Genomic DNA, 15010 nt, shown 5'->3' with positions numbered 1-15010 from the left:
TATATGGCAAGCACTTATTGTTTAAAAGCATGTGTGAGCACCCTGCTGAATTTGCCGAAGCCAGAGGAGCTGCTGAATAAGATCAGAGGTGGAGCTTTAGCCACCTACATAGCTCCTTGCCTCTCCCCATCATGACAATCAAAACTGGAATAATGTATATGCATGAGTAAATATTGCGGAATAGATCATGACAAAGAAGACGTTATGTAAATTTGCTCCATTTGTGAAATTTATACAGGCCACAGAACTAAGCTTTTCTTGTTGCAGCTATTCTTAAACATGGAGTACACTTGCTAAGCAGCTGAGACTATGTCTCAGGGTTGTCTGTTCTCCCTGATAAACCAGAATTGTAACCCAGAGTTTAACCACGAGTTCTGGTTCTGCCTTGTCAGGGGAGAGGCAATGCAGAGTTCCAGGTATGGATGTCATGCTAAACAACCAAGGAATCTCGAGACTGTTTAGCTGTTCCCACTGGCAGGAGGAGCTATGTGGGAGTGATCAAGCAACCAGCATCCTTGCTCGTTCATGACAACCTAGGGTTTAAAAAATGATTCCTGATTCGCACATAACGGCATCCCAGGGTATGTGTCAATGGGTGTCTTTTGTTGTTTTTGCTGCAATAGCTAACACAGCTACCCTCTGGAAATGGTTAGAATATATAGACATCCTAATTATATTTCATGAGTTTAAGTATCCCTCATTAAGGATCAATAGCCTTTTGACATGCTTTTGGAATCTATTTGAGCAATAACTGGAACCATACTTATTCACTGTCCATCTTGTTTTATGTTTCTCCCTAATACTTTATGCTGACATAAATATACCATGCAAAATGATGTTGAAACTAGATGCCATATTAATTTCACATAGAAAAGCCACTTGTTTATATTAGAGTTTTGTTAGAATCAACTCTCCATCAATTATCTGCTGGTCAATTAAACAACACTTGCATAACCCTACTACAAACCATGGGTTACATGAGGGTTGTTAACCTTAAAATAACCTACAGTGGCTGGGTTCACCTGACACAGCAGCACCCCCCCCCAATCACCCGATCAGGGATTGAATATTCAAAATGTCACTTGGCACACACCATGGCTCATCATGGGTTAAACAGCCCCTGATGATCTGCCGTGTCATATGAACTGGGTCACTGACCCAAAATATACAGGTTCTGGCTTCTTTACCAAAATTCTCTGTTTCTCAAATTAGACTAATTTGGTTTAACCTCTAGGAAAATCACTGCACTAGTATTAATTCCCAATATACTTTTGACTTGGAGTCTTAACTGATAGCTGCCACATACAAGATGATGTGTGCATATTGTGATGAATATACCTTGCATGAGCCAAGAGACGTCAGTGTCAATTTTGGCACTACCAAGGGAACGACATTTGGAATAAAACTCCTATAGTAAGCCTAAGGTTTACTTGTTGCTCATCTTTTATGCTGCCACAACACACATGTGAAATTCCAAAATTGGGTGTGAAATATAGAAATCATTAATTAAGGGCCAATCTACACTTACGGGTTTTTTCGCTTCCAATGAGGTTTCACCGCCTGTCTTTCACACTACGCAGTACCCACCTTGAATTGGAACCATAATTTCCTGCTTCCGTGTTCCTGCTTTCAATACCCTGATATTCTGGTATTTCCCCTTAATGTGCTCTGATTTTCTGCCTTCGCTACAGTGACTGGTTATAGTCCCCTCCCCTGCCTGTCCATATACAGCGGTATTTCCCTCCTGTCCAATCACAGCTCTCGACGGCCCTATGTCTTCTTCCGGCTACTGATCGCATAGCTTCCTCAGCAGCCCCCGTTTCCTCAGCAACAAGCAAATGGCTGGATGTGCATGCGCTTGTCTGATCTTGGAAGCTAAGCGGGGTCAGTCCCGGTCAGTGCTTGGATGGGAGACCGCCTGGGAATCAGGCTTCCTGCACTGAGCATGGGGTTGTTCTATCCCTTCAAATGAGATTAAGTTTTACCCCCTTCTATCCCCCGCTTTGGCTTTTTTTTTTTTAATTAAGGTGTTATCTTTGAAGAATCATGGCTTGCTTCTCCGCAATTTTTTTTTTTTTCTAATTCAGGCATGATCTTTGAAGATTTGAAGATTCAAAGCTTCACATCTTAAATGCCTTAATTAAAAAAAAAAGCTGAAGCAGGGGATAGAAGGGGGTAAAACTTAGTCTCATTCGAAGGGATAGAACAACCCCCTGCTCAGTGCAAGAAGCCTGATTCCCAGGTGGTTGCCCATCCAACTACTGAACAGGCCGACGTGAAGCTTCGAATCTTCGAAGATGCCAGCAGCCCCACCCAAATGCAAGCGCTGGGTGCCGCTGCCCGTCTTCCTCATGCCGGCTGCCAAGGGATGGCATGGGGAAAAGAGCATTGGCAGACAACCCCCAGCCACTCGCCCTGGCCTTCAGCAGGTGTGGGGAGAGAACAGGATAGGTTCCTCCTTCTTCTCTCCACTCCCACCTGCTACAGCAGCAAGGGACAAGCTGGTCATTTTCCCCAAGGCCAAGAAAACATGTGGAAAATGACAAGCCTCTCCTGCTCCACTGCCACACAATGGGCATGGAATCAGCAGAAAAAGGAAGAGTTTCTGATCCTCCAAGGAGAGCTGCCATCTTTAAGAGTAGGAAAACAGCACAGCGCTCAAGTGTGAACCAAGCTCGTGCATTCGATGAAGCACCACAATGGGGAAAATGGCTGAATATGGATAATCATGTTTTAATGTAAGAGTGTTTAACTTGACAGGACACTGAATTCATTGCGATGGTGTGTTCAATATAGATCGGCCCTAGGTGGATGATTTAAGTAATGATTTAAGGGAGATAGGGTGTACTCTTTCTGAGGTGTGTGCATAGATCTCTATCAAGTTGAAAAGGATTTCTGTATCAATAGAATAAGAAGAATTAATCTGATTATGTCAGCTATATTTGTAATTTGCAACATTTAGTGGTGCCTCATTCATGCTTGACAACTTGCTGCAACAGTATTGAAAAATCATAGAGTTGGAATTAGACTTCTCAGGTCATCAGGTCAAATCCCATCTGTGTGGCTCTCTAAGCGATCAGCTATCCAGAAGAAGAAAAAATTGCCTGAAGTTAACACATGCCCATGGACTTTAAACATATGCTGGGGTTACAGTTTGCCATCATAAGTCATGGTGTGAAAAACCTGATACAGACACTCTTCTTGGTAGATATACATGCCAATAATCTCAAGCTGGTATCAGATACATTGTTAGCCCTATTTCCTCCCTTACCCTATATATTTCTTCTTCTTATATAGATAATGCTCCTGAGTGATCCAGAGATTGAAAGCAGCATACTCATCAGTAATGATGAAGGTGCCACCTATCAAAAATATCGGCTCAGCTTCTACATCCAGAGTCTGCTCTTCCATCCTAAGCAAGAGGACTGGATTCTAGCATACAGCATTGACCAAAAGGTACCTTGTTCATCCTCATTTCAGATGTAACACTAAACTAGGGATGTCAGAGAATACCGCCACGGATCTCAGTGAGGCCGAATGCCAGTGCATTCGGCCCCCCAAAATCTGTGGCAGAATGAAGCCTCCCACCCCCCCACTCCGCGAAATGGGCCTGGAACGGAGCACCTACCTGCTGCCATCTGCACTGCATTGCGAATGGTGGCTGCGTCTGCGGCTGTCATTCGCTTCTTCCATATAGCTGTGATAGGCTATGTAAATACTTACGTAGCCTATCACGGCAAAACTAAGGGAACGCAAATGGCAGCAGCTACAGCGGCCACCATTTGCGTTCCCTTTTTTTTTTGCTGTGTGATAGGCTACATAAATATTTACATAGCCTATTACGACAAAAGAGAGGGGCGCAAATGGTGTAGTGGCCGCCATTTGTGTTCCCCCCCCTTTTTTTTGCCGTAATAGGCTATGTAAATATTTACATAGCCTATCACGACAAAAGAGAGGGGCGCAAATGGTGTAGTGGCCGCCATTTGCGTTCACTGTTTGTTTTTTTGCTGTGATAGGCTATGTAAATATTTATGTAGCCTATCATGGCAAAATACAGGGATGCAAATGGCGGCTACGGCAGCCGCCATTTGCGTCCCTGTGCAGGCTGCCCAGCAGCCGGATGTCCGGCTGTGGGCGGCCCTGGCCAGTGGCTCCGCAGAATCTCCATGGAGCGGAGCTGGCTGGAGAGAATTTCGGGGGGAGGGATGGAGCGCCTCCCCCCCACCGTGAATGTCACCCTTCGAAAAGGTAAGTGACTTTCGTACATCCTTACACTAAACTATAGTTTAGTGCTATGTGCACTAGCAGCAACGAGCCACAGGCTCAAGAGTTTTCCCATCCCTCTTCTCCTGTGTGATTGGAAGCATCTCCTTCCTGTTTTAAACTAACCAGAGTTTCTCTTTGTCTGGGTTCACACATACAGATAAGTCAGGATTCCTTTCTTACTGTGAATGAGTACTGTGCTGGTGTACACTGCCTGTTTGCTCCCCCTTTGCTTTTCCCTTCACATAAATGGGTAAGACCAACCAGGCAGGGATAGCTTATTGTGATGTCTGAATCCAGGATCATGATTTGCTGCTTCCAAACAAGCCAGTGTTCATAGGCCAACTATAAACCCTGTCTGGTGAATAAATTTGGTGAAAGGGAAGACAGAGAAAAATACATGCACAGAAAGTTTTCTTCATGTGGATCAGCTGTAGCAGGAACTAAACAGTTCAGAGGACAGTCCTGTCTTTGAAGGTGCCCTCTGTTTGAAGGACTGTCCAGTCCAAGTCTGCTTTAAAGAAGGGGCAGAAAAGGCCTTGAGATTGCTTGTCAGCAGTTAGCACTTGGACATCAGGGTCACAGTCCTCCTCACTGTGGTAAGATTTATTATTGCTACTTAAATAGTTATTTATTTAATTATTTATTAATTATTATATTAATATTAATTAATAATTAACTAATTCAATTATTAATGAATTAATTATTTCTGGATTTTCATCTATACATTTCCATTAGTGTATGGAATTTCATGCAAATTTGTGTCCTCTGCTGTCTTCTTTCTTAGTGATACATTTCCTCTTTTTTGATGTGTTACATGGCCACTCTATCTGTGGGAAGGCATTCAGAACTGTTATTGTTACCCAGATTCACATCCCAATGCTGCAGCTTGTTCTGAGTGGCTGGAGAGGTATATGCACAGCTTTAAATGGCAAGTCCAGTTCCCCATGGAACCTCCCCCCTTTTTTTTGTTTCATACCACCACCCTTCACATTTCCCAGCTTATCAAATGACTTTTAAAACTTTTTAATTAAAAAAAAAACCCTGCTTGTGGCAGTAGTCAAAAGAGTGCTCAAAGAAGTCAAGGTGTGCTGAAGCAAAAATAGCAGGGAAATTCCCCCCCCCCGCCCCCAATATGCTGTCTCGTATTCCTTTAGAACTTTATAGAACTCTGCTTTGCTTTGATTCTGAATCAGGACTGCTCCCATCGCTCTGTGTACTACTGTTAATCCTGTAAGGTGCAGGATGGGACAAAGTGTCAGTCCCCTTCTTTTGCTCCCATCTTCAGAAACACTGTTTACTGGATTTCAGTCATTTATACTCTTCACACTTTCTCTGAAGGGAATGGGATCATCTCAGAAGCGCTGAAAATGTAGCATAGATGACAGATTTTTTTTTTTCCACAGAAGGTAATCTTCGTTAGGAGCAAAGCCATTAGTGATCTTATTGGGGCCTAACCTTTTCAGGATGTGGATGGGAGGGCTATAGCATGGAAAGAGACCTGGAACAATGTTGGAACTAAAAGAAGTGCTTCCATAAACTTGCCTGGCAATTTTTTAGATTGATTTTGTTGTTGCTGCTGCTGAAAACATGGTCCTGTTTTATGTGGCCCTTGGCTCTACAGAAGAAGAGCAGAACCTCAGTCCTGGCAGCCAAATCTGGCTTGCCTCAGGTTCCAGTCTGGCCTTCTGGGGTTCCCTAGATGGCCACCCCCCCCCCTTGCTCAGGTCCCACCCCTTCCTCTGAAAGATTGACGTGCCTCCCCTAAGACGTACTTGCTGGCACTAACAGCTTTAAGCTAAAATATGCTGGTATTTTTGGCACCACCCCATTTGCCTTTGGACCACTGGAATTCAGTCCCTGAAAGCACCTCCAAAATGGAATTTGGCCCTTGGGCTCAAAGAGGTTCAACACCCCTGGCCTACAAACGGTTAGGGATGTACGAAAGTCACTTACCTTTCCGCGGATTCTGTTCATGGTGCATGGGGGGAGGCGTTCCGTCCTTCCCCCCAGAATCCTCGACGGCCGGCTGTGCTCTGCGGTGGCTCCACGGAGCAGCCGGCCAGGCCAGGGCTGTCTGCAGCCGGATTTCCGGCCGCGGTGGCTGCTGGGTAAAAAAAACAACGGTGTATGCAAATGGCAGCGGCTACGGCTGCCGCCATTTGCGTTCCTTATTTTTCGCCATCTTAGTCTATGTAAATATTTACGTAGACTATTATGGCGAAAATAAATGGGAACGCAAATAGCGTAGTGGGCACTATTTGCGTCCCTTTTTGATTCGCCGTTTTAGCCTACATAAATATTTACGTAGGCTAAAACGGCGAATCAAAAAGGGACACAAATAGCGCCCACTACGCTATTTGCATTCCACTTTATTTTTGCCATAATAGTCTACGTAAATATTTACGTAGACTAAGACGGTGAAAAATAAGGAACGCAAATGGCGGCGGCTGTAGCCACCGCCATTTGCGTACGCGGTTTTTTTTTTACCAGGATGTGATAGGCTACATAAGTCTTTACATAGTGTATCACGTCTCTGTAAAAACAACAACAACAACCAAACTGCAAATGGCGGCGGTGGCGGCAGCCAGTCGGAAGACCAGCCGTCGAAGCCGCTGCCGCTGGAGCCACTGCCGGAGCCGTCGCTGCCTGGAACATCCGCCCCAGGTAAGTCTCGTCCCGGGGGGGGGGATCCGCAGGGTGGCAGGGGGTGGCAGGCCGTTCCGCCACAGATTTTGGGGGGCCGAATGCACTGGCATTCGGCCTCACCGACATCCGTGGTGGAATTCTCTGACATCCCTACAAACAATATAACTGAGCAGTAAAGCTCAGATTTGTCAAACTTCAGAGATTGATTCTAGGCATTGCTACAGTTCCTCTATTCTCTCTCAGTTTAATTAAGGGATAAAGTGTGATCAGATGCAGTTGGTGCAGGGACCTGTCCCTTTGCACTCTGTAAATCACCAGGCACATTATTGTTTCTGTATTAATGAAGAAATGTATACATAAAGCAGCATTTGCGACCAATCTGTAGGTTTCCCAAATACTTCCAGGTCAAGTTTCCCATTATTTGTAGAAATCTAATTTAGCAGGCTCCCCAATTCCGAAAATGCATGCTTGGCTCAATATCCAACTGTGTCATTCTGTTAATGCAAATGATGTTGCATTAGCAGAAACTAGGTTCTGAACTATGTGCAAGAGAAGAATCCAACTAAAGTTATGTTTGTGCAAGCTGTTTTGCATTATGCTTGTACCCATTCTGCAATGTGTTGTGAACCCGTTGTGCTACCTGTTGTGCATTCTGCTTGTTCAACCGGTTACACAACTGCTTGTAACCCTTGTGCAACCTACCTGTTGCACAATGCACTGTGCAACTGGTTGCGCAACTTCTTTGCACTGATTGTGCAACTATTTGTACAACTGCTTGGACCACCAGTTGTTCAAGCGGAATGGGTAACCGCTGTGCAATGGAAAGATTCAGTGGAGCTCCGCTAGCGCTATTTGAGTTTTTGGAATGTTACTGCTGGATTCCACAGCAAAGCAGCAACAGTGCAGTCTCTCTTCAGGTTTACCTCACCCACAATACCTTGCTCCTACCCAGGCCTATCTGTCCATGATGCAGCACATGTGGGGAGTTGTGGATGGTGTGTTGGAAGCTGAGAAGTGAACACAAGACTTCTCTGTGTCACATTGTAACTTGTTCTCACTGAAATTGCTCCGTGAGTTTCTGTACATCTGCTGAAGCATGCAGATGTGTGGGGAAAGTTCTTTGGCTCAGTAATTACATTGGTGAAGTGTATGTGCTTTCCCTTGGTGAGTAAATTTATTAGTGGGCCATTGAAGGTGTGTTAGTCTGCTGTGCTGCAATATACCATAGTTTCCAGGTTTTTCTACTGCCTGACCTATGTAATTTAATACACTTGAAAGTGTTCTATTATGTACTGCCCCAGTAACCATAGATAATAACTAGAATATAGCCTTTACCTTGTTAACAGAAGGCATCAGGTGCACATTGCTATTTCTCTGATGATGCCACAGTGACATTTGCAGATGCAAAGCCACTGTAAATGTGGAGTTCTTTATAGTGCCAGGCAGTTATTGTGTGAAAGGGCCTAGCCAAATGTCAATCCTTTTGCATGCTCAGATGTTCAATGTGTCCGGGAATTCAGCAGTACAGATTGAAAGATCCAATACATCCATTTGATGTCACTGAATGTTTTGATGTTGCTTTTAAGCTAGAAAGGAACTTTTGAAACTGTGCCTGTGTTTGGACAAAGACAGCTGTAAGAAAGAGATGTGATATGTGATGGGTCTGTTAGGACACTCACTGGTAACCCAAGGTAGGCTGGGTTTGAATTAGAGTGCCTTGCTACAACCCACAACTTGTTACACTGGATGGTCCAAATTCTGCACTTAAAATTTGCCCAGCTAGGCAAATTTATGTACATTGATTTAATTTCTTCTGGTTGAAAAAAGAAAAGAAGAAAGAAATAGTATTTTTCTGTGACCGAATGCTGGTCTATGCAAATGAGTTCTGTTTATGGTCCTTTCTCCCCCATTCCACAATTTCCAGGGCCCACAATTCACCCACTCTCCTACTGAGTATGTACGCATTTGCATAGCCTGCTTCTCAAGTTGTTTGTTTGAGGAAACAGCTGTTAGGGGAAATAATGATGTTGGAATGTGGGGGAGCTATGTTCACATTTGTGCAAATCTCCCATTTGATCACTGCTCAATTTGCACAGTTTTCCCATTCACGCAAAGCAAGCAGCCATAGCAAATGGGAATTGGGCACAAGATGAGTGGTGAGATGATGTTTGGAGAATCCTGGCGATCCCAAACAACACTTGTTTGCCCATCCATAAACCTGTCCCTTAATGTGTGAAGATTGCCACAAGCCTGCACAAAAGTCAGCATTTATTAGTGCTGAATCCTGCCCCCTATTTTGGGGATTTTTTTTCTCTCCCTGTGAAAGAGGCATCATTTTTTCTGCCTCTCTCGCAAGGAGAATTTTCTATTTAGGAAGGGAGAGGGACAGGGGTCCTTAGACTTCTTAATTCTTGGAGGTGGCTGCAAAATCTTCTTTCTATTATATTTTATTTCTTTTTACTTGAAAAAAGCCCCCCCCCTCTTTACAGAGAGGCTTCTCCAGCCCTGCAGCACTTCTTGAACTCCCATGAGACCATGTGACCTCACCCTCTCCAATAGGCATTCAGGAAGAACTCCCAGATTGCAGAACCTTCTTTGCAAAAAAGCGTCTTTGAAAACAACAAATGGGATTTTTGGAGCTTTAGAAAAACACATATCTTGCTTGCTCTGTGTTGCTGCAAGGAAGAGCAGAATTTTTCTAAAGCTCTAAAATCCCCAATTGCTCATGCTTTGCAAAGAAGCTTCTGCAGTCCCAGAGCCTTCCTTGAATGCCTATTCGAAAGGGCAAAGTCACGTGGTCTCCTGGGAGTTCAGAAACAGCTTCTGGGCTGGAGACAAGTCCCGGGCTCTGGCAAGTGCAGGGGATGTTTAAAAAAAAGAAGAAAGAAGACCCCCTCAGCCACTGCCTACACTTAAAAAGGTAAGCTGAAATCCTGTCCTCCTCCCCAAGGAGAAAATCATTCAAAATTATCATCTCTCCCAGCCTCTTTCACTAGAGTTTTCATTTTGCCCCCATCCACTGACAAAATGCCAAAAAAGGAAGGACTGAAATTTTCAGCACAGCACTAGTAGTTATGTAAATACTGAGAAATAAAATGCAATATATTTGTAAGAGTGTGTGCATGACAGAGGGAGGGAGAATGGGAGTATGTAGTCTATTTTGCTAAATGGGAACTGAGGCAAAACAATGACAGTAGCATAGCTATATTTTCAAAAAACACACAAGTGGCCTGAGCACTTGCAAGCCAGTAATGCTGAGTTCAAACACAAATCTAAATATCTCTTGGAAAGCAGTGTTGTCATGGAAATCACCCATGGGCTGAAGGTGACCTTAGACTATTGGCTCCGCTAGTGAATGAATGGTTCAAAAAGTACCATGTTCATTCAGCGCTTCCTTTGAAACTTCTGCCACTCTCCAAAAGGAACTAGAATAGAATTAGTTGTATTTGTTATAGCAGAACTGAGTCCATATGCTGAATGACCAGCTCAGTGCCAAAGAACTCTCATAGTTATGGGATGTGCCACATTTAACTAAGTAAGAGAGGATTTGGGTGCGATCTGAGTCTAAAGGTACATTGGTATGGTAGGGGATTGATGCATCCATTTATTCCATCCTGGTATATAAAATCTCCTTTATTGCACTGCTGTAAATAAAATGGGAGATAGAGAAGGATCAGCATAGTCCATGCATACTCTCCCAATGTGTTTTGGAGTTCCCCTCCACAACGAAGATACCTCCTTTTTAGATGGGCAGTTCCTGTTGGATCACTGCATTGAGAATATGGCAATGGGAAGCCATTGCATGGAATGTTGCATTTGTATCCTACCCTATATCCAGGAAGCCCAGAAGAATGTTTTAACTACACAAGAACTTTGTGAGGTTTGTCAGGCTCAAAGATAGCAACTTGTCCAAGTCTATCTACTGAGCTTCATAGCTGAGTGTGTATTTGAATCTGGGTTTACTACATCCAAACTCTCAATCACTGCACCACAATAGATGTGCCTTAAAATACACATTTGATAAAATTATAATCTCCTCTAGGAGGTTTAGAATTCAGCGCTAATAGAAACTTGTGCCCTGTGATGCAACTCAACCATTTTGCTGTGAGAAGGAATTGAAGAAATTGGGCTCCGTGGCTTAAATTGTATCACTGGTGTGTGTGTGTGTGGCTTCAACACTTCTCTCCTCCCTAGATTTGGCATTTTATGTTCTGTTGTGTGAGTGAGATGAATGAATAGTCTGAACTGGGGGAGAAACAATGTTGGAGATTCTGAGAAAACTGGCAAGGAGGGATAGGTAGGGCAGAGCAATGTGACCTGCCATTGCAGAGAGCTTTGACACTGGAGCTTCTGACAAATCCAAAGCCCTGCTTGTGTAAGCCCAGCAGGATGGAAGAGAGGGAGGAGTGACATTTCCACATTTTCCTCTCTACCTCCAGGGCTGGTCCCCCTTTGTAACAAAATCCCTCCCGCTGAAACCAATGGAAGGGAATTGAGCTACGGCATATCCAGGGCTGGCATAGGAGACCTGTGGATCCTGCTGCTCCACAGTGTCTCCCATCGTGCCTCATGGCCCATTCCTGGCATGGCTCCATTTACTCCTTCCCAACTTTGGAGTTCCAACTTCAGTCCTGAACCACTATAGAGGTTTCCATGGGGGCTGGGGAGGTAATCTGAGGTTGGCTCTCCCCCTCCGAGGGAGAACCTTTCTCTCCACTCACAGAGAGGCAGATCCAACAAAGGTCATGGTTCTTGGGACACCCCTCCCGCCATGGAACATAGGACTGCAGCCTGACATATTTAAGATGCTACAGAGATTAGAAAGAGGAGTCTGACAAAGTAAAGAGGTTTTATTGGCATACTGTATTCAGATATTGTAATAGAATGGAAGTTATTGCAGTCTTATTTGGTTTGTGTGTGTGTGTTTTTTAATGAAAACTGAAATTTCCAGTTGGACAAATGTCCATATTCTTTTGCCAACACTAACTGAAATGTATAGGACTTTGAATACCATAATTAAGAACCCAGTGTAGAATCATTTAAAGATAGACAGGTAGTCAAAAAGGTCTAATAAATGGGTTATCACTAAAACACCTGCCACAATGTTGCTTATCAAACAAGTTCTAAAATGCAAGAGCTTGGCAATCAAAAGTCTCATCTTCCACTAAGCATATTCATCATCAAGATTCTTCATTAATCTTCATCAACCCCCCCCCAATAAACTCTACCTATGAGTACCTGAATTAGATCTTTGAGATAATATGGCAAGATGCCATTTTGTTGCACCTGGTAGTCAATCTCCATCCCAGCAAGGTCTTCCCAGTAATCACAGGCAGCATCGCAATTTGAAAGTCTAATTCAAGGTATGGAATCATCATGGCTTCCTAGGCTGTATAATGTCTGCATGTATTTAAAGAGTGACAACAAAATCAGCTGCATGTGGGGAGAAGGATAAAGAAAATTAGACACAAAAAAATGGGAAGAGGCCTCCCAATATTGCCATATATTTGCACAAAAGACAGCTATTTCCACAGTGAGATCTTACATCTGTCTTAACACAACCTGCACTACTACCCAACTCTCTGGACCATTGGAAGTGGTAAATTCTGTATTACAAACCATTTTAAAATGGATAGAGGTAATGATGTAAGCTGCTGCGGTCATCATCTTTTCAATTTTCAGTAAATAAAGGCTTCTCGTCAGAAAATAAGCAGAGCTATTTCACCACCCAAGTTCAGAAAGCGCTCATCTTATTCCAAGCCAATGCAAGTTAAATCAGACCATGTCACACCACCAATCCTTTCCCTAATCTCCTTGCACATCTCCTGTCAAACCTGTCCCTCACAACCACCTGTGAGTCTGCCTCTGGAATAGCAGCACCAGTACTGGCAAAAGCAGTGACTTCATTCCCTCTGCTAGAGTTGGCTGGAGCCACAGCATTAAATGGGTGGGTGGGTGACTGGATGGGTGGGTAGAGAGGTCTGAAATAGATGGGAGGAGGGAGTTGACCGCAAGTGGCAGTTAGTGAGTGACAGGAAGTGAGTTCTCTGACTATCCGCATCCGAGCATAAGAAAAACTGGAGGGTCATAATGTTCAACTCATATTTGAGGTTCATATTTCCAGCCAAGGAATTATGAAGTTTGATAATAACAACTCTGATTTTTGCAATTAATATTTTGCAGCCCTTATCCTTTGTTGAAGCCTATGGACCTCTTGAAGAATCTATGCAGCAGTTCTCATTCCACCAGTCTCCACTGAAAATCCCGTTTTAGAGTATAATTTAAATCACGGAGATTGTCAGATAAAACATTTTAATCTCTTAATCCCTATGTGACAATCTGCAATAGTGTAACACTTTGCAACATTTAAATGTAATCTAGCACCTGCAGACTGTTACCTACCTTTCTCAAATGGCAATAGCTAGCATAAACCTCAGCAGTAATAACAGGCAGGTAAATTCTTTCTATTCATATTATCTTTCTGAATGTAAATGACACCCTGAGTCTATCATGAACGTCCAGTTTATCATCACGGCAGCAAAAGCCATATTAATGCAAGACAGGATGCTGCTTTATACCAAGTCAGATCATTGGTCCATCTAGCTCAGTGTCAGTGGAAGCTGGTGGCTCTGATGTCAGTGGGGCTTTGAATCCGGTCTGGGTTTTAATCAGAACCAGTCAGAACTCTAAAGGAGCGATCCAAGATGTTTCTCATGTGTCTCATGTGTATGCTATGCAAAATCTCCAGGAGAAAGTATGGATAAAATCTTGAAATAAAAATCAATATGCATTTATTGATTTAAACAAAGGAAGCAGTCTGAAGAAGAACTGTTGATGGGGTTAATGCAAACCTTAAAAGAAGATACGTTATTGTGTATGTCTCTCAGTGATTGTGAAAATGAGTTTTATCTTGTGAATATAATGTATTCATATAATTTATTGAAAACAATTTCCCATGTCTTTATTTGATTGTCTTATTGCATTTATTTATTTACTTACCTGGAATTGTAATGTAAAAGTTGAAAAATAGAGTGAAAGAAGAAAGTAGCGCTCTCGCTATTTCCATCCAGAAGAGTTTACTTCCAAACATGCTGTCTTTTCAAAGTATCTCAAGAAAAATAGTAATAAAGTTCTACTGGATCTAATTCTAATTTAACACAAAACTGCAGCAAGGTGCCAACCATGCAACAGTAAGAGAGGTCCAGGAGCAATTCCAACAATAAACTAGTGGTAAGCTGCTCAAGAATGCAGCTTTATATGTAATATATGTGTATACATTTTACATCTTTAGCAGCTAGCCAGCAATATATATGGCATGCCTAGGCATATGGGCCAGTCCTATGGCAACGTTTTGTAGGCTTCAGTGCCAGCCCTCATGGTCCCTGCCACCAGGTTTGAATGCAAAAGGGCAGTGTCAGGTGGGTGCCAGATGTTTTATTTTACAGGGAGCAATCCTTTCTTTGAAGGTCTTCTGTTTGATGGGCTGTCCAGTCCAAGACTGGTTTAAAGTCAAAGAATTGTAAGAATGCTATGGCTCTGAATAACCAATGAGGAAAATGGAGCTATGTGGATTAACAGAGCCATTGTGGTGTAGCTAGAGTGTTGGACTGGGAGTCGGGAGATCCAGGTTCTAGTCCCCACTTGGCCATGGAAGCTCAGTGGGTGACTTTGGGCCAGTCACAGACTCTCAGCCCAACCCACTCACAGGGTTGTTGTGAGGATAAAATGGAGGAGGAGGAAGATTATGTATGCCGTCTTGGGTTCCTTAAGGAGGAAAAAAGGTGGGATATAAATGTAATAAATAAATAAAATAAATAGATAAACTTTTGTTCCTGAGAGTGCAAGTATAACCCATCTTTTGAGCCTCTGTCCAAAGTCTAAATGTACTGCTGTGGCTAAAATGGAATTAAGGTGAATTGGTAAGACACCGAAATGTTAAGTGACCTGTCAATATCAAGTGAAGTCTGTGGCAGGACAAAAAAAGACAGGGCTGCAGGTCTCCAAGGGCTACAGCCTGCTTGATCTTTATTGTATTTTCCTCTCTGAAGACATTACTGATATATTGTTGTGTTTGGTGACCATGTCCCTGGATACCACA

At 43.2% G+C, this 15010-nt stretch overlaps 1 protein-coding gene across 1 annotated transcript in view; it reads left to right on the top strand.

The window, feature by feature from the left end:
- The window catches only part of SORCS3 (sortilin related VPS10 domain containing receptor 3), a 516588-nt gene that overhangs the window by 157163 nt on the left and 344415 nt on the right, over nucleotides 1-15010 (top strand). The window contains exon 4 of the mRNA XM_084841986.1: nucleotides 3298-3456. Within this exon, the coding sequence (XP_084698112.1) occupies nucleotides 3298-3456 (159 nt within the window). The remainder of the gene's footprint in view (nucleotides 1-3297; nucleotides 3457-15010) is intronic.

This window comes from Heloderma suspectum, chromosome 3 (assembly GCF_057233095.1).
Source record: "Heloderma suspectum isolate Gila_16-S chromosome 3, 16-S_ref, whole genome shotgun sequence".
Taxonomy (NCBI): Eukaryota; Metazoa; Chordata; class Lepidosauria; order Squamata; family Helodermatidae; genus Heloderma; species Heloderma suspectum.
This window is presented reverse-complemented; position numbering and strand designations above follow the sequence as displayed.